The 25,326-nt window shown below is 44.0% G+C and overlaps 1 protein-coding gene across 2 annotated transcripts in view; it reads left to right on the top strand.

The window, feature by feature from the left end:
* Nucleotides 1–25,326, top strand: part of PAPPA (pappalysin 1) — a 367,459-nt gene that overhangs the window by 217,210 nt on the left and 124,923 nt on the right. For both annotated transcript variants that reach the window (XM_062640261.1, XM_062640260.1), the window contains exons 3-4: nucleotides 19,677–19,822; nucleotides 24,179–24,472. In XM_062640261.1, the coding sequence (XP_062496245.1) occupies nucleotides 19,677–19,822; nucleotides 24,179–24,472 (440 nt within the window). The remainder of the gene's footprint in view (nucleotides 1–19,676; nucleotides 19,823–24,178; nucleotides 24,473–25,326) is intronic.

Genomic DNA, 25,326 nt, shown 5'->3' with positions numbered 1-25,326 from the left:
CACAGCAGAGGGGCAGGATCCCCTCCCTGAGCTGCTGCTCACGCCATGGGGGTGCAGCCCAGCACATGGGGGAATTCTGGGCTCAGGCGCACACTGAAGCTGGGTCATGGGGAGGTTCTCCTCACCCGGCACCCCCAAGTCATTCTCCTTGAGGCTGCTCTATCCAGTCTCTGCCCAGCCTGTAGTTTTGTTTGTGATTGCCCCAATCCAGGTGTAGGATCTTGCACTTGGCCTTCCATGAGGTTTGCACTGACCCATCTCTCCAGCCTGTCCAGATCCCCCTGGATCCCATCCCTTCCCTCCAACGTGTCAACTGTACCGCACAGCTTAGTGTCATTGGCAAACTTGCTGAGGGTGCTCCATCCCACCATCCATGTTGCCAACAAAGGTGTTGGTGTGCCAGTGCTATGATTTTCAGGGCGATGATGTTCTTGATGTAGCTGAGAGAGCTAAAGCTTACAAGTAAGGCAGGTTTCAGCAGCAGGAGGGATGTCTTTTCTGAAGGCAATTAATAGTGTTAGGGAAAAACGTAAGTATATTATAAAGAAGGGTTTACGAGCTTGGAAATTCTTTTCCCCAAATCAGTCAGTTGATTTGGTAAAAAAAATTATTTATCCTAAGAAATTGTTGCTTGTGATTTTTTTGCAGTCTTTCTTTTGTAAGTTTGTTGGTCTGTTGTGGGATTTCAGAGTGTGAAGAATGTATGTCTGGGATTGGTGTATGTATGCATGTATGTATGTTCAAATGTGGTAGCTGGAACAGAGTGAGGACAGGAGGTGAAATAAATGGAAAGGTGATGGAAAGTGGAAGGAGAAAGGATGCAGAGATAGATCTGTAGGCAACAGTAAAGCGCAATCTGTGTCTTTTGGCCATGTGTTTGGACTTATTTGGAACCAGTTCCTGGTGTTTCAAGTCCTGGTTTGTCTCCTCCCTATTCTGTCTTCCTTCTTGCCCCAAAACAGCTTCTCCATTCAGTGTAGGCTCCCTCCTCTGCACAGGTCAGGGTGAGGGGAAACCCAAGAAGTGCATATCTCAATTTATCTTCTCTTAACTGCAGTGAGAATCATTCGTTGTTTCTGACACCCCAGCATCAGGAGAGTGTGGAGCTGTCCCATCACTTTTGCAGCTGTCCACCACTAAGATACACTTGTGCAGAGCGATTGATGAGGCCAATTTCAAAGTACGTGTGATATCTTCTGTGTTAGCTATTCATCAGGACACCCACTGAAATCATCAGATAGTCTATGTCAAGACACCCATCATCAGATAGTCATAAAACTTTCTCTCTGTGCCTGTTGGAGAAGGATGAAGGGTGTGGGTGATTAGAGGGGCTACATAGAGTTGCTGGTTATAATTCCCTTACAGCTATCATGAAATTCAATGATGTGGAGCCTCACAGCAAATCTTTTAGGATTCTTGAGATCCTCTGAAACCACTTCAACACTTGCAAGGTATTCATCAAAGCTTTGTTATAGAAAATCGTGATGCTGATAGTTGTTTTTAATCTATTAGAGCCAGATCCATTGAGGAATAAGATGGATATTGCCCCATCCCATAGCCCGGTAGAGTATTTAGACCAGGAATCCAAACCACTACTGTCAAAAGTAATTCTGAGTTTCCTTGCTTGCAGCCTGGGCTGAAGCAGAGTTACTTGCCACACATAGTGTGGAGGAAGATTAGTAGCTAGTGCTCTGCTGGGGTCAATGAAATCCTGTCCTTCAGTTTTGTTCTGAGTAATTTGCAATTTCGGAGTTTCTCTGGGTAACTCGACAGAAACTACCCAGTTAGCACATCATTTCAGAGCTCCAAATTACCATAAATTTTCAAGAAAGTGTTTTCAGGTTCATTAATAATGGATGGGTAGCTACAGCATCAGAGTATTTGTTCTCAGCTTCCACAAGGATCAGCGTAAGCCGTGCTGAGGGCACTTCTTGGACTACTTAAATGCTTGGGGTATGAAACTCTAATAAGCCTCCCAAAAGCCAGGAAATTTGGAGTGAAGGCTGAAACTCCATACCTAGTGCACCCTACTGGGTCTCTGTATTTCAGACACATTATGTTTGTTCGCTGAAGTATCTCCATTATGGAGTTCTTCTGGGTGGAGTTTCACCTTTAACTCTAAATTTCCTGGCATGTGTGAGTTTGAAGCACACACTTCACTTTCCCCCAGTGCTGTTTTTCACTTTTAATTTCCTTTGGCTTTTAAAGGAGAGACTCTGGTAGAAGGACCCCTGCTAAAAAAGGGACCCCATTGAAACCAAGATCAGAGTTTGGGGCCTAATTTGATCTTTCTGGAATTCTTCAGGAGTACAAGTTTCAGCAGGTTTTTTTTGTACCACTCTTTAAAGGCTCTTGTGGCCAATCCACCCCAGTGAAAAAGATGATAAAACCTGCACCCTGCAGACCAATTACTTTAGGAGGTACCCAGATGTTTGAGTAGTTTATAGAAAACCTTAGAATCAGAATCATCAATGGTTTGGGTTGGAAGGGACCTTCAAGGGTTATCTGGTCCAATCCCCTGCAATGAGCAGGGACATCTTCAGTTAGATCAGGTTGCCCAGACCCACATCCAGCCTGGCCTTGAATGTCTCCAGGGATGGGGCATCCACCACCTCTCTGGGCAACCTGTGCCAGTGTTTTACCACCCTCATTGTAAAGAATTTCTTCCTCACATCCAGCCTGAATCTCCCTCTTATCCAGCCTGAGTCTCTCTCCTTCAGTTTAAAACCATCACCTCGTGTTCTGCCGCAACAGGCCCTGCTAAAAAGTCTCTCCCCATCTTATAGTCCCCTTTTAAGCACTGCAAGTCTGCAATAAGATCTCTCCAGACTCTTCTCCAGGATGAACAACCCTAACTCTCTCAGCCATTCCTCATAGCAGAGGTATTCTATCCCTCTGATCATTTTTGTGGCCTCCTCTTGACCCTCTCAAACAGGTCCATGTCTTTCTTGTACTGAGGACTCCAGAGCTGAATGCAGGACTGCAAGGGGGGGGGTCTCACCAGAGCAGAGGGGCAGAATCACCTCCCTTGATCTGCCGGCCATGCAGCCCAAGATACGATTGGCTTTCTGGGCTGCACTCAACATAGAACATCTCACTTAGATTGTAGTTAAGGATCTGGTGATGGCCATTGATACTTTGTGAGCTGTTTGTTGTGAAATGCGTTACTGCCGTTCATTCCCTAATGGCAGAAGCAGCCCGGGTTTGCTGTTGACACTTGCTGGGTTACATCAGTGATGGTAAAATAGTGGAAACAGCAGTGGTTTGGAATGACAGCAGTGGCAATTACCTGCAATGCTTTTAACAATACTTTTGGCCTCAGACGTTGAAAAGATGTGTCACCACTGGTTTGTGTGAGAGTGGTTCAGCTGCAGGGATCTGGAGAACAAAATTCTTCCTGCTGCCTCAAAATGCATCCTTTGAGCTATAGTATCAATAGGTACTATGGAATAGGTTTACTTCTTGTATTATAACCTTGTTGTGTCACTAAATTGAGGACATCAGTGGGAAGTGAGGACTTCTAGTGGAAGATGTCCCTGCCCATTGCAGGGGTCTGGACTAGATGACCTTTGAGGGTCCCTTCCAACCCAAACTTTTCTACGTTTCTCTAAGTGGTAGTTTGTGTCCCTAGCACAAGACTTGATTTTTCAAATCCTTCCTGTCATCTTCGCAAAGACACTTTGTGAAATGTCCCTAGGGAAGTTTAAAGTGTGTTGAAGTTACGTGCTGTTGGCTTTGTAAGTGCAGCCTCAGACCTGGTGTGCTGTAAGTGCAGGAGCCCAAGCTTGGTTTCCAGAGGATTTGATGCTCCCAGTCCGTTTCTCTACTGACCCTTGTGATGGCTGTGGCATCTCACACTTCGTATGGGAGTCCCTGAAATTCAGCAATTCCTGATAGTCAAGAGCTATAGTCCATGCAGATGAAAACTTAAAGTGAAATCTGGAAGGATTCCTGCTGCCTGAAGCCAGGTACTTTGTCACCCATCAGCCCCTCTGTGATGGGGCTGGTACCCTGCAGTGGTATGATGAGGGACTGTGTCCTCTGCTAAGCTGAATATTCCTCATTCTCACACTAAAAAGCACTTTGTCACTTTACTAGCAGACCGTATTCCTCTCCTTTCACCCTTTCCAGTATGGCCCCATCAACATCCTTGTGTTGTATTTCCAGCCTTGACTTTGTAATACAGATCACAGCTGGTTGGTTTGAATTTCCCCTGAGTTACCCAGGATGCTGCTGAAAGCACAGGAAGAGCAGAAACGCTTTAATCAGTTAAATCAATCAAACAACCACCAAAAAAAAAGAGTAGACCAGACCTTCAAATCTACCCCGTGACCTTTGATACTCGCTGTCGATGACGTCTTTGTCCTAGTTCTTTCAGTGCAAGGTTTTATTGGGACTTGGCAGAAGGGTGTATGGAGGGAGGAAGACACGGGAGGGGGGTTTGCTGAGTTAAAAAAGGAGCCAGAAAATGTCAGTGAGAAAATGGAAATACCCTGATGTTCCTCCAGCCTAACGCTGGAGTCGGGCGCTCTCTCCCTTACAGGGAAGGGGCTCCTTTTCCGTTAGCTTGACTATGGCCTTATTTAATCGCTTTGCTCTGACATGGAGCCAAGAAAGGGCTTTGCTCTGGGATGCCGGGTCCTGCGTGCGTTCAGGCATCCACAGCTGTTCCCTAGCAAGGGTTGGCTTTTGACTACTGAGGTATTTTTTTATAGCCACAGAGGGCAACTATTAATAGATGAGATTTACCAAAACACAGCGCTGCGCAGCATGGTGCGAAGGGGAAAGGGAAACCTGTGTGATTTATGCCAGGAAAATTCCATGTCAAAATTATACTGAAAGACACAGTAAAAATGAAGATGCCAAGAAGGGGATTTAATCCCTTGGGCCGTGCCAGTATTTCTCCTCTATGAAGGATCTGCCCCATCGCATGAAGTATGTTGCCGAATTGTTTCTTCAGCGCTAAACAGCCCAGATTACACAAAGGATAAAGATAAGACACATAGGCACAAAATACCAGCTTTTTCTGAGATGTGATTAGACTGTGAAAGAAATACCAAAAGGAAGCGGAGGCATTCCTGACCCCGAAGACATTTCAGTTGATCAGACGTGGGATTAGGGGTAAAATGTGAAGAATTCCACATTGTGTGGTAGGAACGAGCTGATCGGGAGTTTGCTTCTTTGTTTATTGATTCATTTCTAATTTCCATGATATGATGTAATGAGGCTTGTGCCCGTGTCAGACTTACAAAGTATATTTGTGTATCAAAGAAGATGTGAGATTATGTTCTTCATTTAGGGATACGGAGCATTGAGCAGAAAGGAGTGTGTCAATTGAAGCTCCTTTTGCAGTCAGAGCTCAGACATCAATTAAATAACATAAAATCCAGATGATATCAATTAATAGACCCATCTCTGTAAACATCTACACTCTTTTGTGCACCTTCCAAAGGCACAAAAGGGGGTTATATTCCCAAGTCAAGACCCACTGACTGTCAGTAGCATGTGGGTATCAAAATCCCCTTTGAAAAGCTTTGCTGAAGTTGTTTCATGTATCCCCAATTCATTTATTTGTTTTGATTCATTCGGAATGAGACAGGGAGAGATTAACTGGTGAAAAGTTCTAAGTAAATACAGAAATATGCTACACTCCTTTAGAGAACGTGGGCAGATGTCAAAAAGGCTGGAGCTTGGTTTGCTTCATGTGAGCATCAAGGGAGGATGGAAATGTTTCCAGACCGACCGAACTGCTTAGGTTTGCAGAACTGGTTGAGAACAATTACAAAACAGCATTTTTCTGTGATCTTCTGATTTCCACGAGCTTGGTGATGCTCTATTCCTGTCTGCAGCCTCAGCAAGCACAAATAGAAACAAATATAGGCATGAGAAATATTAAGAAAATCACAAACTTTTATTGTTCAAAATACCTGAATATATTTGTTCCTTGGGTTTAATTTCGCCTTTGCATTTGACTTTCTTTCTGTTAAGGGCTAATTCTGAGAGCTGCTGATTCCTCCCCAAATGTGTAGTCTTGATGTTGTTATTGCACTAAGTGCTGCGGATAAGCATTGGTTATTTGTAGTCATTGCTCAGTTCCTCAGGGGAGCAGCCACGCCATCTGCTCACAGCAGGTATAGACACACAGCGTAGGCATGATTTAGAGAATTACATCTTCAAGTCTTCATAATTGCTGGGGGAAAGGTAGGTGCTTCCAGTAGGATTCAGAGCACTGAGGTTAGAGGCTGAAAATAGGTACGTAAATGCCATGCCCGGTTTACATCAGGCTTCCCCATCACTGCATTCCTTAACAGTCATTCAGTCTTTTCTATTTTTGTGTATATAATGTTCCAAACGTATGTTATGCTTTCTGTCTGGAGTAAGTTACATATCCCAAGCTCTTTGAAGTCCGTAGAAAGATTGAACTCCCAAAGACTTTGGGCTTTGGCTTGGATCTCTACATCCAGAGCACGAGTGAGGTCGAGAGCCTTCCCGAGACGAAGGGCAACAGCTAAGAGGAAAGCTCCTGCAGAACAGCACTGCACTAGAGTAAGTAGAAGAAATGTTTTGGGTAAGGATTGATGGCAACAGTTCACAGCATTATGAAAATTACTTCCCTTTTGCCTCCAGCCTTTTTACCACGACTGTGTCAGTGCCAAAAACCAGAACTCACTCACTAATTCTTCCAGAATTGATCGGTCATGATAAACTTCCAAACACAGAGTAAAATGCTTCCGTCAGACACATCAGAGTGTTTCTCCCAGTTTGCCTGAAGAAATCTGTGCTGTTTGATTTTCACCCCCTGCACCCACTTGGATTCAGAAAAGGGCTCAGAGTTCCTGGCTTCCTTCTCATACACTCAGAGTTCCTCTAATGGTTTTACTTCTGGGGATAGATGTATTCATGTGTTTTTGCTTCAGAATGTCTTTAAAATGCAGGCTCAAACCTTTAGCTATCGTCATCTAGATCAGACACAGAGTTCGTATTTTATCCATCTGGGAACAATACTTGAAGCACTTCCAGGTTTTGATCTAGAAAACCATCAGGGAGAATTAGTCCAGGAGGTGGTTCCAGGACACCTTCTCTTCCCCCACAATTGAATAAGGCACAGTGTCAGGTTTTGTAAAGTTCTTGAGATGTACTTGAGCTGGCAGCAGAGGAGTTGTGGAAGTGAGGGAATTCATAACAGCCCTCCTCTGTCTTTGACAGAGAGCTGCAAGACATTTCACGTTAGAGTATGTTTTATAAATGTGGGTTCGTATAATTTGGGGTCTATCTGTGGGAGGCTGGGCAAAAATGACAACCTGCAATTTTTGCTGAATCCTTTGCAAAGCTGGTTTTGTAGTCATCAAGATCTTAAGGCCTGTAGTAGTTGTTAGTGACCTGTTACCAATAAATCACTGCAGCAAACCGGAGCGAAAGTCAATGTGTGGTTGAGAGATGCAAATCAGAGTGGCAGAGGGTGCAAATGTTAAGGGGAAATTAAACTGCATGGCATGTCTATAGGAGTCATACTTGTGACAAAAGTTGGTCAAGAGATTTGCCATAAAGGAAAATTAGAGTTTTCCCCCTCTTGGGTTAGTATCCCACAATGGGGAACAGATCTTTGCATTCTCAGAGCCCTTTGCTGGAGGGTCTGTGTTTGATTCAAGTGGATCCACAGGCTTGTGGTGCCAAAACAGGCAATTTCTGCACTTGTGTCTGAAGGCCAAATATATGGGTATGATTTCCTATAGTTTACTGTTACATGCTGGATCAGGATTGTACGTTTCATAAGCTGCCAGTCCAATTTTGTAGGGTCTTGGGAAATGTGTCCTCCAGGGAATGCTTACAATCAGCCTTATGTTTTGGTCTGATAGTGCCTGTTTTCTCGTACACATGTTAGCAGATCCATATGTGAGGCAACCCAAATGTTCTTCCATCCTTTATTTAAGGAATAGAGGACTACTTCTGCTTGATACATCCCTCAGTTCAAGACATGTTCACTCTCAGAGCACACACGTGCAATGGTATTTGCTTTAGCTTGTATCTAGAAGTTGCAGGTCCTGCATAGATTTTAAACCCAGAAAGTCTGAAAGTTCTTGAGTGTTTGGAAAAGGCACGTTCACATCTTTCCTCTTGCTGCTTGTTTCTGGTTCCAGAGAGAGAAGTGAGGGGCAGGATTTTGCTGTCAGGGAGTTGTGTTAGCAGGATCTGTTACAGCCATTGCTACTGCGTTTCATGTCCCAACAGTACTTGCTTGACAAAGTCCATGCTCCTGCTCTTTCTTTTCCTTTATTTCTGTCTTCCTAATGAGTAGGAATATAGTAATTATAGTAATAACAGTAATAATTATTATTATTGTTACTATTATTTAGAAAATGCACTATCCGCAGTATTTTCTTTCTGCAACCCTGAACTATTTTCATTGCAGGTGTGTTGGTGTTTCTGGGAACTTCAAAGCTGTATGTTCTTATGTGGTATTTCTGTGTTTCAGTGGCTGATGTTTTCAGTTTCCTCATAATCTCTTTACTGCTGGGAAAGAACAAGCGCAAGTGGCTTTTGTAGATCTCGTAATATATAGTGGCTTTTTGGATCTGACTATTCCATTTTCTTTCCTTCCTTAAAAAACCTGTTCAAGACTTCACTGTTGAAGACTTATTAGTATGATCCATCAATACCCATGAAAACAAACCAGCTCTATATTAGTCCTTTGTAGTAACAGGGAGAAAACCTCTCATGTACTTTGGAAATGTGAGGCTTTTAGTGCCAGGGCACAAGCTTTTGGTTTCCTTGAATTGAAGCCTTCATCACCAGACTATGTTCTCTGTGATCTCACTTTGGTGTCTCCTACCCTTTCCGGCATAAAATGAAATAAAAGGAAATTTCAAGCATTTGAACCAGATTTTCATTTCTTTCTCAGAAAAGAGGAAAATTGGGATTATCCATAAGGCATTGATGATCTGCCCACTGCAGCAGGACCAGCTTTCTGCATAGCCCTGCCAGGAGGTTAAGAAATGAGATTTGAAAGTCCATGAGTTGTAAAAACAAAAACAGAAAAGAAGCGGCATCTCCAAAGCACAAGTGATGTTTTGCAAGATGCATACTTGGAGTGGTTATTTTGGCCCATCAACTCCAAAAGTGTCGGTAATAAACATGCGAGGTCCTTTGTGGTTATATATGATTTTATTCTTTTTGCTGATGTCGGCCTGATTTCAAGTCACTCTTCATTCCAATGGCAATGTATATCTCACTCTGTGGCACGGGGTTTATGTGCAGGGAGGATTAGTGTCAAAAAGTGAGATGAAAGGAGCAAAGAATTTGATCTTGTTCCTTTTTTCATCCTGCGTTTTTTCACTGTGTGTTGATTAGGGAAGATGCTGAAGGACCAGCCCCTTAAAGTCCCAGCTGCACACCCCAACAGGGACCCTTCTGAGGAGCTATGAGTAACTGCAACCTAACTGCGAGCACAAGGACACAGTGCTCCCTACCCTGACCTGTGTTTTGCTCCCTAAAAATCCCAGGTACTCCCATGGTAGGTGACCCAGCAGAGCTCACCCAGTCAGGGTCCTGACCCATCCTGCCTGCAGATAGGGCAGGTGGATGGAGCCCAGGGCAGAGCAGTAACCATGCAGGTAATTCCATGCTGTCCATGGGCTCTAAAGAGGGGACACAAAGCACTTCCCAGTGCTCCAGAAGCACCCCAAACCTTGACAGCAAGGCACTAGTTTGGGCAGGCTGCAAGTGTGACCGCAAGCCTGACCCCTTAGCCAGTAGGATGGAGATGAGAAAGTCAGGCTGGAGTTGAATATTAGCAGTGGAAATTGTTAGACAGCTTTAATATAGAGAGTTGCTGTGAGCTACTCCTATAATTAAAGAAAACTGTGTCAAAGCCTCAAGCTTCCTCTTGATCTCCAACTTTCAGCCTGATTAACAGAGGCTCTACCTAACTCTTGACCTGATTCAAGGGAGTGATGACAGGCTGCATTCCTGCTTTTCCTTAAAAAAATCAGGTTTGTTCTGGTGACTGTAACCAAAGTGTCCTTTACTTGAACTGCTGTGCAGTGTGCTACGCACGTATCTGTTGGTTGTTCTTGGAAGCTTTGGGATGAGAGGTGGTATGCAAATGCCAAATATTAGAATGGAAAGGAGAGCCCTGGTTCCACAGGAAAATCTGTTTCTGAAGTGAGTGTGGTGCATTGTCTTCAGGAAGAGTGAAGCTGAAGGATTCAGGAAGGACCAGCTTCTTACTGTAGGGAGCTCTGGCTTTTCGTGTGCTGAGCATGAGATCTTTAGGACTTTTGTGGGGCTTGTAAAATAAGAGTAAATGAGTGTAAAATATGAGTAAATGATCATAAAATATGAGTGAAGGCTTGTAAAATATGACGAGGAGCCACCAGTTAAAGGATCAGCAACACAAGCCACTGCTTATGTAGAAGAAAGATGATCCTTATTATCACAGGATATAGGCTCAAGAGATCGAGTTTCTAATCCTCGCTGTCACAAGGAATAATTTTGTTGCTTTGGACAAATTACTGCAGTTCTCTACCTCAGTTTTCCCATTCAGAAGACAAGGCAAATTATTCCATTTTGCCGTTTCATGGCATCTTCAGTCATGGTGAAACCTCTCGAGGGGAGGCCCAGTGCAAGGGTTCTTGTTCCACTTTAGTATCACTTAAGCCCTTGGACGGGGTTTGGAGCGGTGCAGAGGGCTTGTGTCAGGGCTTTGACCAGAGTGGAATTTCTCTCTTCATGTTTAGGAAGCATTTTGAGGCCCAGAGGGGAAGCACTGTGGAAGTGCCAAACAGCATAACCGATGGTTAAAATAGCCTAATATATATATCTATATATATATCTATCTATACACGCACACCTTCCTGTACTGACTTAAATTCTAATGTCTACGTGAGTGAGGTTTGCTGCAGCCAAAAGAGGTTTTCCTAAAGTGGGAAAGTGAATCTGTTTTAACTGAAGGGGTTCCTGAAAGTATCCTTACTCCTCTTCGTTCTTTCTCGTTTGACTTTTCTCCTTGTTACAATGGTTCAGCCTGTAGAGTCTGGAAAAACATCAGGGTAACCAGGGCAGAGGGAATATCAGATGGAGATGAGGGATGGATAAGAGACAAATTACAGTACATTTCTCATGGGTCATTTGGCTCTAGTCTTGAAAAGGAGAGAGAGAAAAAAATCCCAAAGTAGTAAAAGAAAGAAAAAGAGACAAAACAAATAAACCTGCCAGTGTTGCTGATTTCAAAGGCCTGTGAAATGTGCATCTATGCTTCATAATGCTTTGCTGCTTGAAAGAGATGCGTCTCGAAATGTTCCGTTCTTTAATCTTGCTCACTGTCTCAGAAGTTAATTGTACAGTAAGATCACAATTCTCCTTGCCAAGGCTTTCCCTTTGTTTTCCTTCTCCTTCCTGCATGTTGGCCAGCCAGCAGATCTTTTCCTCACTTTGTGTAGTTGGTTTGCTTAATTATCTTTAATGGTTGTGTGAGGAAACAGGGCTTTTCAGTTCTTGTTGCACGAGTGAACTCAAGTGTTGCTCCGCTCTTGGACATAGACCTCGCAAAGGGAGAAGGTTCAATGCTCACGTATTTATGGTCTGCAGCCCTGCAACTCTCCATAAATCTCCTAAACGGTATATAAAGGTGGGGTCTCTTGTATAAAGAGTGGGCATTAATCCTTGGGAGGATCAAGGGAGAGAGGGAACAGATAATTTTCTGTATCTTAACAGCCTCCCCAGATTGTTGCCCAGAGCTCAGGCAGAGCATGTATGACATTTGAAGAGGTTTGCATCATCTTGTTCCCCATTCTTTTTCCCTCAGCCTCTGCTCTTTCTTATCCTGGCCAGAACCAGCAGCAAAAGTGCCGGGCAAAAAAAGAATCTGGTTTCACTGTATTTCTGAATCTCAGCCCAGGTTTGTGGAAGATTTGGCAAGGATTTACAGACCTTTGAGAGAATCCGTGTGGAGATCTGAGGAAACCCGCCTCCCTCCTTAAAAAAGCAAGTTGCCTTGGCCAGAAATTGGGCAAAAATTGGTCGTTTCAACTGAGGTTTCCTCTGAGATTTTGGATTTGAACCTGAAGCTGCACTTTGAGAATCAAATTTTGCTCTGACTCTAGATTTACACTGGAGCAAATGCATCACAATCAGCACCGGTACTTGTGTGCAGCCCAGTGAGAACAGAACTTGGCTCAAAGTTCAAGCTCACATGAACCAAACCGAAAGAGGACCCAGAGCTGGGTTTGTAGAAGCCCAACCACCAGCTTTATTCCAAGCCGTTGATGCAGTTCAGCTTATTAAGTAGCTGTTACATTTACAACATCCAGAAGTTATCTGTAAGTAATTGCGTAAAATAAAGCTGTATCCTTTGTTAGGTTGGATACCAGGTTGGATGGCGCTTGGGGCAACTTGCTCTAGTGGAAGGTGTCCCTGGCCATGGCAAGGGGCTGGAACTGGATGAGCTTTAATGTCACAAACCGTTCTGTGATTGCACGATTAGCAGTCTTTCATGAGAAATTCAGATATGACCAAGCAGGGGTGTGCCATGAGGGTTCTATAGACAATAATACTTATTTTTAGACCTAAGTAGCAAATGATTTATGTATGGAATGTTCTTTTTTCCTTCCAGTCATATAGATTTAGAGTGTAGAATGTTACAGTAGAAATGTGCTTATGGCTAGGACTGTCCTGCTGGAAAGCCAGCATTACAAGCAAATGGAATGAGACTGATGATTTGATGATTGTAAAAATTCCCTGCTTTACACCAAGAAGCTGCTGTCAGTCTCTGTTGCAGGATAAAGAAAAGCCAAGCCCAAAGGATTCCCATGTTTTGCACAGTAAAACTTTTCTTTCTATTTTCTTTTTTATATATATCTATATATCTATATAATTTCTTGTCATAGGGTGAGTAAAGCCTGAATCAGCAACATAATGGTAGAGCTTGGAAAAGATGGCACCCTAGGATCACTGAACATCCAGCCTTCTGTAGCCATGTGTGGTTTTACTTGGTTGCTTAATGTCAGTCTTAACTATAGGCCCTGCCACCGGTGTAGAAAACCCTCATCCAGCTTTAACCAGCTAACCCGAACGCATTCGCAGTGTCCCAGAGAGTGACACAGAGTTCAGCCCAAGCTTCCAAGCCGACCCAGGAAGCCGGGTGTATGCTTGAACACTCATCCTAAGTGTCTTCTCTTGGATCCTTATCATTATTAAGTTTTCCTTTGCCAAAACATTCCTTCTTTCTTGTAACAGGAGATCAGATTTGGGGGCTGTAGACTAGGACATTTTGTTGCAGTGGATAAACCAGAATGGTTTAAAAGCTGCCAAGCCTACATGTGCTGACAGTGCTTGCAATTTATGCTTGTGGACATGACCTAGTGACTGCCTGGTTTGGATGCGGTCGGAATTACAGTTACACAGTTGGATTTCAGTGTGAACACAGGCAGTGATCTGGATCTAAATTGGGACCTGAAGCCTTTCACTTGTAATATTCTGGCTCCGTTCTATTTCAGGCTCTGTCCCAATCACTGAAAGATTTATACCTTTATCAATAAATTATCATGACTTTTACTACACTTACACCAGTGTCTTAAATTAACACTAAACTAAATGTAGATGAGGCACGCTTCCTGCTTCACATGATTTATGGCAATCTGTCTGAAATGAGCAAAATTAAATTTGCCAGAAAAGGCAGATCTTTAACATTAGGTCAGACAAAAATTTTATTGCGAATCCACCTCTGAAGAGGGTTTGGAGATTGCCCTTTTTTCAGGTTTTTGATAAACCTGTAGCACTTTAAGCAAAAAAAAGAATGAGTATTAGGAGTGTTTGTGAGGTCTGAAATCTCTGCTGTGTGCTTTATGTCAGGTTGTAGGTGATAGCCAGGACAAAGGTACAGTTCCATGGCACTGATAAGTTCTCAGCTTGAGGAATGTGTCCTCTTTTGCTGACCTGCCTTTAAGAAAGATGTTGAGAGTGCAGACGAGAGCATCGGAAATGACTAGAGGTCTTAAAAATACAACCAGTGTGGAGAGGCTGAAAAATAATGTCATTTAATGTCCCTTTCTATGGGGAATGGCATAAACAGGGTGCCCAGGGCAGTGCTGGCATCACTGTCCCTGCAAGTGTTCGCGAACTGTGTAGATGAGGCCCTTAGTGCCATAGGTTAGTGGTGGCCTTGGCAGTGCTGGGGTAACGGTTGGACCTTATGGTCTTTAAGGTCTTTTCCAACCTGGTTGATTCTGTAATTCTAAATACTCATGTGCATCTGTTGCAGAAGAAAAAGATTCAGGTAGACCTTCAGGAAAGCTTGTGACTGTAAAGGTATTAAAACACGGGCTGCAGGTTGCTGGGGCAGTGGCAGAGTCCTTGTCATGTGTGGTCTTAAGTATGAGCTAGATAACAAGTTGCTTGGTGTGACATAGAAATACCCTTGTCTTGGGGTGGAGTCTGGCAACAATGATCTCTGGGCATCCTTTCCAGCTCTATTTTCCTGTGATCCTATGACAGGAGACAAAAGGCAGCTTATACACTGGCATCAACACTGCGTCTCCAAAGAGAGTTCCATGTCTAACCACCCAAGACTGAGAAATCACAGGGGGAAAAGCTAAATTACAATTGTGCATGTCTGCCAAATGGCCTCATTTCAAGGTCAACTTTCAGTGCTGTTAGAGTCATGGCTCGTACCATTATCTTCAGGAAGAGCATCATGCATCTCAAAGCTGTTCTTGCTGTTCACTGCAGATATAGAAAATCTCTAGGTGGACTCTGCACCCTAAAACCTTGTGCCCCCCATGTTGCTTGAACAAACAGGGCTGCTGGTGAGTGCCTGTCCACATCCTGACTGCTGTGCTCTTTACTGCTCTAACGTGTTAGTGTCAGTCCTGGGACCAGGATTGGAGCTGGAGGGATGAAGGGAGCACGACTGAGATACATCAGCCACACTATGGTGGGAACCACAGCTGGATCTGCCACAGGCATTGCAGGGCTGTCCCGAAAAGCCTCCTCTTTGTCTGCTAAACTGTATTCTATGGTTTAAACTGGGCTGACATCTCTTTGGAGAGCACCAAATGAAAGCAGAAACAAGGAGTCTTGGGAAGGAGAGCAGTATACTGGTCCCTAATTCCAGCAGATTAAATCTGTCCTACAGTATGCTGAACTCACTACCTAAAGGGTAGGATATTGCATGTCAAGACTTAAATGGAGACATTTTGAGGCTGACTTCCCAATTCAGAAGATGCTGTGGGGTTTTGTTTTGCATTGGTTTGGGTGTTTTGTTTTCAGATTGTGAAATGCAGTGCCTTTTATTCCTAACAAACTCATCAGGCAGTTGGAGACCATACTCCATAGTGAGCAGATAGCAAAGTTCCTACTCTGTGCTTGGGTGGGGTCTTGCAAACAATCCCTTAAGTACCCTGTTTGTTTTCTTGCTGTAAAGGGACACTTGTCTTTGAAGGAAAAAAAAAAGCCAAAACAAAGTCAAATAGGGAATAACTGGGAGCAAACAGTAGAAAACATTTCCTAACAATAAGGGCTGGAAAACTCTGTTCCTTGCAAAAACAACCATAAGTGCAAGAGGCTACACCCCAGGCACACTGGGGAAACACGGGAAAGCCACTCTCTGACCTGGAAGAAAATGGGGAGGAAAAGTTTCCAACCCAGTTACAAAACTGCTCGACTCTAGCCACCAAGGCCAGATTTAATATGATTAGACTGGATACCCACTGAGTTTAAAAGCCATTGTTGAATGTGTTTGTAGTGAAGTGGCAGAGATTCATAGCTGGGCTTGGCTTTGGAGCTGAGGATCCAGCAGAAGGGAGCTTCATGGAACCATGGGGCTAAAGCCTGTGGGCTTCACCTCCCTGCCTGGGAATGAGCCCTGCTCCAGCAAAGCCACAGCCCAAATGGGCAGGAAATGGGTTTGACAGATGAGACAGGCATGGGGCTAATGGCTCCTGTGACTGATGGGGCAGGCTGTGTGGCGAGACACTGCTGGATGAGCTGAAGGCTCCATTAGAATGAAACTGGAGCATTGCACGGGATGCATATTACTGATTGAGGTCTGGGGCTTACTGGATGAGGGCGAGCTGCTGTAGAGTTCCAGGGGGCCATTTACACTGCAGTGGAGGGAAAAAAGCAAAGTGAAGCTGTGCATTGGACAAAAAAGTCGATGAAAAGATCTGGGTGGGAATGTGCACATTGCCTGATATGATTTGGTGTCCCAAATGGCCTTAAACAGCCCATAGAATTTCTATGTCTAAACCAGATTCCTGCAAACGAGACCTTTTATGATGCACTAATAGGCTCATTAGGCTTTCTTGAGCGAGGCAGGCTCACAGCATCCAGCATCGTATGTTTTTTCCATTACAGGAATTACACGTGTTTTGTTGTGCTTTGGGTTCTGTTTTGTTTTCCACATAGGCTTGCCCTGACAGTTTCCCCCATTCAGGTTTATATTGGAGGTACCATCTCGAGCCAATGAATTTTATGAAATATGTTGCTGGCACTCACGGAGAGATGCATAAAGGAAATATTCTAATGACAGTTGGGAAGGCTTTGATCGCTTTCCAAGACTGCACTCATGTCTTTGAAATGCGAGTTTGGCAGTGCTGGAAAGGCTGGGCTCTTTGGCTCTCTTTGGCACGAGCCCATGTGACAGACATTATGTCCTCTATCAGGGGACCCACATAACCTTGAGAAGTGTAAGCAGCGCTCGCAGATTGCATTGGGTCAGATAGTCTGGGCTGATAACAAAGCAGCCGCGGCAGCAGGGGGGAGGCAGCCTCATCCAATGCAATAACTGAAAGCTATTTTGACCTGGTAACTGTTGGGTCTGCTGCCTGCGGCTACGTAGTTGGACATGAACTGCAAAAGTAGTTAATTTATGCCTCCTTGAGTGTAGGAATGTGGTGATGATGGATAGGGATGGGAGGTTATTAGAAACACGGGGAGGAAGGAGAGGATAGAATTCCAGCTCGTGTTTTTATCTCTTACACACACACACAAACGCTGGTTCCTTTGCATGCATACTCTTGGCTGTCTCGCATGTGTGCACAATCCAAAGCCTTGCTTACACACTCACACCTCAGCTCATGCACGCACATGCAGGCACATGTCCACACGCTTACAAGGGATTTGCCTGAGCTAAGTGCTGGAGCATGTTTATGTGTTGGGGGTTGCTGACTGCTTTTACTGCACTTTCTTCCTCCCAAACATGATCTGCCTACACCTAGTCCTGTGCAGCCCCTTTGCTAAAAATCCTCTGGACATTCTGTTCTTACACCTTCTGAATATATTCATTTGCAGACTTATATTGGCTGGCAGAGAAATGGTGGTCAGAGAAATGCCATAAAGCCAAGTCCAGTTGAGTTGGTGGATTTACGTAAGAGGAGTTCAGTCTCAGTGATGCACTGACATCATTTAACAATTAGTTAAATGCTGCCTGCTCTGGATGTTGTCTGCAGTAATAATCCACGTACCTAGATGTTGAAGCACAGAGCCTGTGTGCAAGTGAGGGAGCGCTTGTGGCCATGCACCGAGGCTATAAATGGGGATGGGATTGTGTAAACAATAAGCAAAGAGACAGCTGAGAATAAAGAAATGTTAGTTTAGATTATTTGAAACCATAAGAGAAGAGTGGGGATAAAAATGGTAATCTCAGGAGGGGAGTCTGATTATAGTTACTCCTACAGGGATTTGCATAGGCCATGGAGTGCCTGCATCCAGAGTCAACAACCACAGTCTCAATACAGGCCTTTCTTTCCCACTGTGATACAAAACACACAAACGTTTTTCTACTTAGAGATACACAGTGCTTCTGTTTCTGTCCTTTTCTTTCTTGCACAAAGCATCACACCACTCAGACATTGTCTCTTACGCTTTTGCTCACTGTCTTCTACTGATGCTACCGTACTTGTACACATACACATCCTCCCCTTCCCATGCATGCATCCTCCATCACATATTGTCCCAATGCACTTATGCTTTCATCTGGAAATGTACATTAGTTCTCATGTAATCTCAAACTGTTGCGTGTGGACACATATGAGCCCATGTTTAGAGGAGATGTTTTCAAAGGCACAAAGAAGATCATGGACATAGATTACACACAGCCTCAGAAGGTTCTGCAGATACATGCAGAACAGGCTTGAGGAGCTAAGGGGAAGATGTGTGTGTTTTCCATAGATGTGTTGGGAACAGTGGAGAGATGAGAAATGTGTAAGGGGTCACAGTGCTGACCTGTCCTTCAGGATGTCATCCACATCTGATCGGAAGATAAACACTGTATGGAATGGAAACATACCCTTCCACTGGGGTCCCCAAAGAGCACGTCTTCCTCCATGAGTCAGCGAGGGCCTGGGGACACCCAGCCGTGTGCTATTTTGGAGGCAATGACTTCAGCAAGTGGCAGGGGAAGCTATTGTGGAAATATGAATGTGTTTTCCATTGGGGAGTCCTCCAGGGAAGGACAGAAAGATCTTGGTGTTGATCCAAGTCCCCTGTTTTTTCTTCACCCTTCTGGGAACGAAAGCCTTGCAAAGTATGCAAGGAACCCTATTCACTGAATGTGTTTGGTTTGTGAGAGCTGTGTGAGCCCCATGAACACCCATACACAGATGGAGAGGGGGACTTTAGGAAGCAGGAATCAACCTGCTCACGACCATCATGGTGTCCTTTCCTTACAAGCTAGACAGCCGTGCTTGACTCAGTGTGATCTCTCTGTTGTTTCCACCTGTCAAGTGAAGACAGTGCAGCTTACCTGGGTTTGAGATCTTGTGTTAGCATGCTTCATATCAAGACTGTGAGCTAGAAACAGAGAACCAATGGGTTACTCTTATGCTTCACTTTCTCCAGCTTTACTCTGTGTGCATCACAGTTCCAATGGAAGCAGTGTTGTACCATGGTGCATGCCCTGTGAGTAGCTCCTCTATTCCAGTATTGACAAAGTCTCCTCCCTTAAAGGAGTGCAAAGAGTGCTTCCAATGGCCATTAGGCTTAAGGGATTGGCTTATCTGCAAGCAGATTGCTCTGTAACCTCCAGGCATACCAAAAGTTAAGAAGAAATACAGCTCACCAGGGAGGGGAACACCTAAGGAGCCTTAGGAATTGATGTCACAGTATGGTACCGCTCCTGCAGAGATGTCTTGCCAGGAGACCTTTTGGCACAACTTGGCTTTCAATAAATAGCAATTTCCAAGCATCCAGTGTCAAGGTTAGACCATCTGCATCCTCTTACAAGTGGCTGGTGCTGGTGCTAAAGGAGGAACTTTGTGAGCTGGTGTGTGTTGCTGCACCAGCCTGAAGATGTGAAACTTGTCGTGAAGGAAGATTAGAGGTAACAAACAGCCTAGAGGGAATGTGCAAGGTAACTGCTGATATAAGAGATTTACTGACCATAATATGTGGTTAATTACATTCATAATAAGTAGATTCCTATACTTATCTTCGGAATGTGTACAGCTTTATGGATTTAGCTTGGATTTTGTGGCCTCAGTTAATCAATGGCCTGATATCCTTGTATAAGATTCACTGTATGAATGCAAAGCAATCAAAGTTAGGGAGTGGGTTATTAAAATATCTCAGGTGACTGTTATGCAGGATATTATAAGATCTTTGCCTGGATTGCAGCACTTCTTCTATACTTTGTGGCTTTTCATGTCACCTTTAGAAAACAAAATGCTTTTCTTTTCCTACAGAGCATACTTGGATGTCAACGAACTGAAGAACATCCTCAAACTGGATGGATCCACACACCTCAACATCTTCTTTGCCAATTCCTCCGAGGAAGAGCTGGCTGGAGTGGCAACTTGGCCCTGGGACAAGGAAGCCTTGATGCATCTAGGTGAGCAATAAAGATGTTTCTTCTTTGTAAAGCATTCTTCTGAGGCACTAAGAAGGAAAGACAAATATGCTTTAAGCTCTGTTCTGATTTCTTATCATTCCTCTAATATATAGTCAGGGGAAAAAAAGTATTTCACGATTCCCAGATACTGGCTCACAACCAGGAAAATATTAGGTTATAAACCCAAAGCATATTATGGTATTTGTAGATGATGTCAAGCTGAAAGTATTTCACCTTTTAAGTGAAGCTACTTTACAGGGCATTCACTCCATGGGAGCACTTTGCAAAGAAGATTTGGGGAGATAGGTGTGGGGATGCTAGACAGAAGTGAATTTTTAACCTCAGCCTATTATGTTCTGATCCTTAGTTCATTCCTTAGTAAGTGTTCAATTAATTTCCCTCGCAGCTGAAATTTGTGGCTGTTTTTCTCTACCAATGTGCAAAAGAGCAAACTGCTGAGAGATTGTATTTCTAATGTTCATTTGAGTGGAACTAGAAGGAGTTCACAACCCTGTGGATTGCCTTGCATGTTTCATAACAAGGTTGCTGAGTATGGCTGCTGGAACCCAGGCATCCAGACAAAGCTGTACAACCTCCCAAATGACTCATTGCCCTCACACCCGCAGTGCCACTGGACCTGTGTTCCTTGCAAAGTGCCAGATGAGCCTGGTTCAGAAGGCACCTACTGAGTGTGTAGGTACTTCTCTGAACTGCACAAACCTCCCTCGGGCTACAAACCTCATCTGGTCATCTTATAAGAGCAGGGATTGTCACAGATTTCCCAGCTATTTTCTAGCTTGTCCAGACCTTCCAAAGCTGGAAGTGAAGTCCAGTTTCTGCCAAGTTCAGGCTTTATGAAAGGCGTTTAAGCCAGTTTTTATATTACCCAGCCCCATCTTGAGCGAAACAGAAAAGCTGTGGCAAATGTAAAGCTAGATGAGGAGAGTAAAATATGATGTTTATTATTCTAAAGCATATTGTGAGAGCTGAGCTACAGCTCGAGCCATCAGTCAGGGAGGCTTTTCCATGCTCAAAAATGTATTACGCCAAATCCTAGATGTTAACATCTCTTTATAGTCACCATAGCTGAGAGAAGCCCCATGGTTGGATCAAGCCGTTGCCCTACCTCAGTTAGTGAATGCTTTATTGTGACATGCAACTTTGCTGCTGCTCTGGCAGAACTGCGAGCAAACTTCCCAAGGACTGGCACTGACACACATCCAGTCTCCTGCTGAGCTAGGCTGGAAGTGAAGCCACTTCCACTCTGACTTGCCTCCAGCCCCTTCTCCATGGGCTGCTGCTTGGAGCACCAAGAATAGAAGATGCTGTGAATAAATGCCTGCCAGTGAGCATCCCCCACAGCAACATCTGGCAAAACCAGAGATAGATATTAACCCCAGCCTCAGCTGGAACCCACACTGATGTGATTTCTATCACTTTGTAGTACCACAACTCCCTTCTCCTGCACTAGTAACTGTTTGCTTCTGATTGTGCAACAAGGATGGGTTTGCTGGTGGGAAACATTAGCCCTAATGCCAGTGCTGGAGTGAGCTAAGGCTGCAGCGTAGCTGATCCTGCCATAATGAGTAGTTTCACAGCTTCCCTTGGTGTTGCCATGGGAGGGAGAAGAGAACAAGGAGAGAGCTCCAGAGCGCCAAGAAGAGCCTTCTGCAAGAGGGCTGGGGCCTGCCCAAAGCCCTGGTGAGTTCTTCTGTCACTTCATTAAGCTAATTGTCACCATCATGCCTCAGCAAAACAGTTTCAACTGAGCTCCTACAGTGTGTTGCCAGAATCCATTGACCAAGACAAGATTTCATGGGAGAAAAAGACATTAACCAACAGTTTAAAGTTGATTTGAAGTGGGGAAAAAGTAGAATAAATAAATAATGGTCATAATTTCCTGTCCAAATGGCCCTCCCAGACCTGTGTTTGCTCTGTAAGAATTCAGCTTGAATCTTTTTTTACTCTCTTCTATAAATCCAATATGTCCTTAATAAAAAAATATGAAATATGTCCTGTGGTGCAGATCTAAAGGCTGGGATAGAGATTGGCTGGGTGAGGGAGTTTATCTTTTCTGTAAAACTGCACTTGATTTAGATTCTTGACAGCTGTGAAAAATGTAACTTTCCAACAAAGGCAAAAAGCAAATCTCTGTCTCCAGCTGCCTCGGGGCTGTCCAGAGCCAGAACCATTTACCCAGCCTGTGCTTTCAGAGGCACATCCTGCTGAGGAATTCCACCAATACTCCTGCTATTGGAAAACAAACTCTGGAATTATCATTGGGAAAGAGACCCTCACAAAATACACTCTCTGGGTTGAAATATCTGGGTAGAGACCAAGCACTGGAGGAATCAGAGCATGGATTGTATAAAGGGGGATTGAAGTGGTTACGTACTGGTAGGCTGTATATAATTTGGATGGACGAAAAGGAGCATTTCAGTGCTGTGGAAGGGATGTGCAGATGCTGCATGCAGCATAGTTGTTGCAGTGTGATTGATTTTGTTCACTCTTTTTAATCTGTATTTAAACTTTCAGCTCATTTTTTAAAAGACTATATATGTATTTATACATGTCCACATGACTTCTTTGCACTGTGTCCATGTAGTCACACATGCCCATACACAGTCTTTCTTATGTTCCTATGCATAGGTCCCTGCAGGACATCGGAAGGGGTCTTGCCTCTGTCCTCAGCACTGATAAGATTTCAGGTGTATTGTGTTTGGACACTTGGAGGAAAATGTGAGACAACTGGGAAGGAAAACCAGTGGAGAACCACAGTCAGGAAGGACTAAAGAAAGGTTGAATGCATTAGTTATTTAGACTGAAGGAAAAGAGTCTGAAGTGGGCTTGATGACAATCTCATAAAATCTGATGAAAGGGGAGGAGAATCTTTTGTTCTTTGTACCTGTGTGAGGCAGGACTTGAAGTCATGAACTTAAATTGCCAACAAATCAATTCAGATTAGATGTGAGTTAAATCCTTGCAGCCGCGAGGATACTGAGTGCTGAAATGGACTGGTGGGGCAGTCATGTCATCAGGGGTTGTAAAGAGATGTTAGGGCAGTATCTGTGAGGGATGGTATAGACCTAACTGGTCCTGTGTTGTTTGAGAGTGGAGTTTAGGTGACTTATTAAGATCTTCTCAGTCTTATTTTCCTCTAATTCCATGATTATTACAACCAAGTGTCCAGGCAGATGAGAAGGAAGAGTCAGGACTCGGTGATCTCATCTTCCCTGCACTGCAGTCACCGATAGAGTTCCTCCTGCCAGAACCTTTCCTCTCCTCATTGTCACTAAATTAGTACTGTACCATATCCAAGATTTATTCTCCCACTTCTACAGAGCAGTGTCCTGTTCTCATGGAAGGCAGTATACACAAACAGTTTTAAATAAAGGGCTTGGAAAAGGTGAGCTCAACAAGCTAAATAAAGAAAATCTGAAGCGTGTCATAAATCCGAAGGTACATCTAACTGAGCTAAAAATATAGTTATGATTAATTCAATGTACTGTCGAGCCTCACTAATTTACCATTTGCTTATCTACACATCCCATAATTCATACAACAAAAACAAGCACCCTTGATTTTCTTTGCGCACATTTAACAACCACAGAGTTCTTTTAGAATTAGCACATTCCAGGATTCCATCGTTTTTGACACATTAGACTGATGCATATTCATTAGTGGACTGTGCAGTTCAGATCAAACCAGCCTTGTCTGGGTGTATGAGCAGAGTGTGTTTGTGACAGTTACTTCAAAGCTGTCTATCTGATTAGAGCACACCCTGCAAAAACTGTTCCAGCCTTGGTGTGTGCTGTTTTCTTTGTCCAGCTCTTAGTTTGCAAACATTGGTACAACTCACTGCAGTTTTTAGGGTGTTTCAGAAGTTAATAGGCTTCTATTATACCTTTACCCTGTGGAATAATATGCAGAGAGTGTTTCAGGTATGCTTTGACTGTTGGTATCGATACATTGCTTACACTTATCTGGGCAGAATCATTCTCTTTAAGCACATTAAACTATTTGCAATTGCATAGCAGTTGTATGTAGGATTTCTCTTTAAATTAACACAAACCAAACTAAGGATATTCAGTCGAAAGACCAATTGCCACTGTGGTTTTGGTTTAGGACGTTGGGTTTGTCCCATCGCTCTTTCTCCTTAGAGCCCCAGTCTAAGGGTGAGATTAAACCTTGTTGTGCAGTTTCTCTGAGCAGGCAATGTGCCTGACAGTGCAAAAAGCAGCCCATGCTATAAAGGATCCGATGAACTGCCAGAGGATCTGCCCTTGGGATTGTCTTCCTTTGCTGTTCTGTGTAAGACAAGGCAAATGTAGAAGCTGTTCTCTTTTCCCTTTACAGGTGGCATTGTGCTGAATCCTTCCTTCTATGGAATCCCTGGCCACACACACACAATGATCCATGAAATTGGGCACAGCCTGGGGCTCTATCACGTCTTCCGGGGAATCTCAGAAATCCTCTCCTGCAGCGATCCGTGCATGGAAACAGAGCCCTCCTTTGAGACTGGGGACCTCTGCAGTGACACCAACCCTGCTCCCAAGCACAAGCAGTGTGGGGATCCTGGCCCTGGCAATGACACGTGTGGTTTTCACAGCTTCCTAAACACTCCCTTCAGTAACTTCATGAGCTACGCAGGTACTTGGGTTTCCTCAGCTTGCTGCTGGTTGGGCATGAGCAAAGAATACAAGTATTACCTCTGATTTCCGCAGTCCCTTTCATGTGGGGCTCCATGCTGACTCCTGTGTCCTTTGGTCTAGGAACAGGCTTGATAAAGGATCAGATTTGATGGCCTCAGGACTCTCTTCCAGTTCTCCTATTCTTTTCTTTCCCACCTTTCCCCAGCTTTACACAGTTTCATGTGAAGCCCGGGCAGAAGGCTTTGGGGAGGGGAGAAATGAGATAAGCATTAAGAAAACAGCTTCTAAAGGCTCTACAGCAAATTTAACACCTTGTTTCCCTGGGATCTGGATGCCTCATCTATGAGGTCTTCTTTGGAAACCCCAGATTCAGAGATTTACCTTCTCCCAAGGCGATATCGAGTGTCAGATGAGTATCGATGCCACCAAGGCTGTAGGATAAATCTGTGATAGACATCTAATGAGACACTGCTCGTGCCTCCAGGTGTCTGCTCAAACACCATGTTTATTGTTTGATTTGGAGTCACTGTGGTTCAACTAGAATTGCTCATGCAAGTTTCATCATTAGAGTGGGATATACTGGGATTGTACCTGGTCAGGAATGCTCTTCTGGTCAAAGACCACCAATATGCTGTGCTGGTTTGTGCTGGGAGTGCAGCTAAAAAGGCTACATTTCAACTGTGTGGAGCCACCCCTCCAAGAGGAATAAGTTACTCAAGCAAAAACCTGATTTTGAGGTTATAACTTCCATAGGCACAGCTGTGCTTTTCAGAGGTGCTGGTTCATGGCACTCCTACCAACAGAGAGTAATACAAAGAATCCATGAGCTCCTGTGATGCTTCACATTGGACA

This window comes from Pezoporus occidentalis, unplaced genomic scaffold (assembly GCF_034315485.1).
Source record: "Pezoporus occidentalis ecotype Australia unplaced genomic scaffold, CSIRO_AGI_Poc_V1 ctg64, whole genome shotgun sequence".
Classification (NCBI taxonomy): Eukaryota; Metazoa; Chordata; class Aves; order Psittaciformes; family Psittacidae; genus Pezoporus; species Pezoporus occidentalis.
The sequence above is the reverse complement of the archived record's forward strand: the minus strand, read 5'-3'. Positions and strand labels throughout refer to the sequence as shown.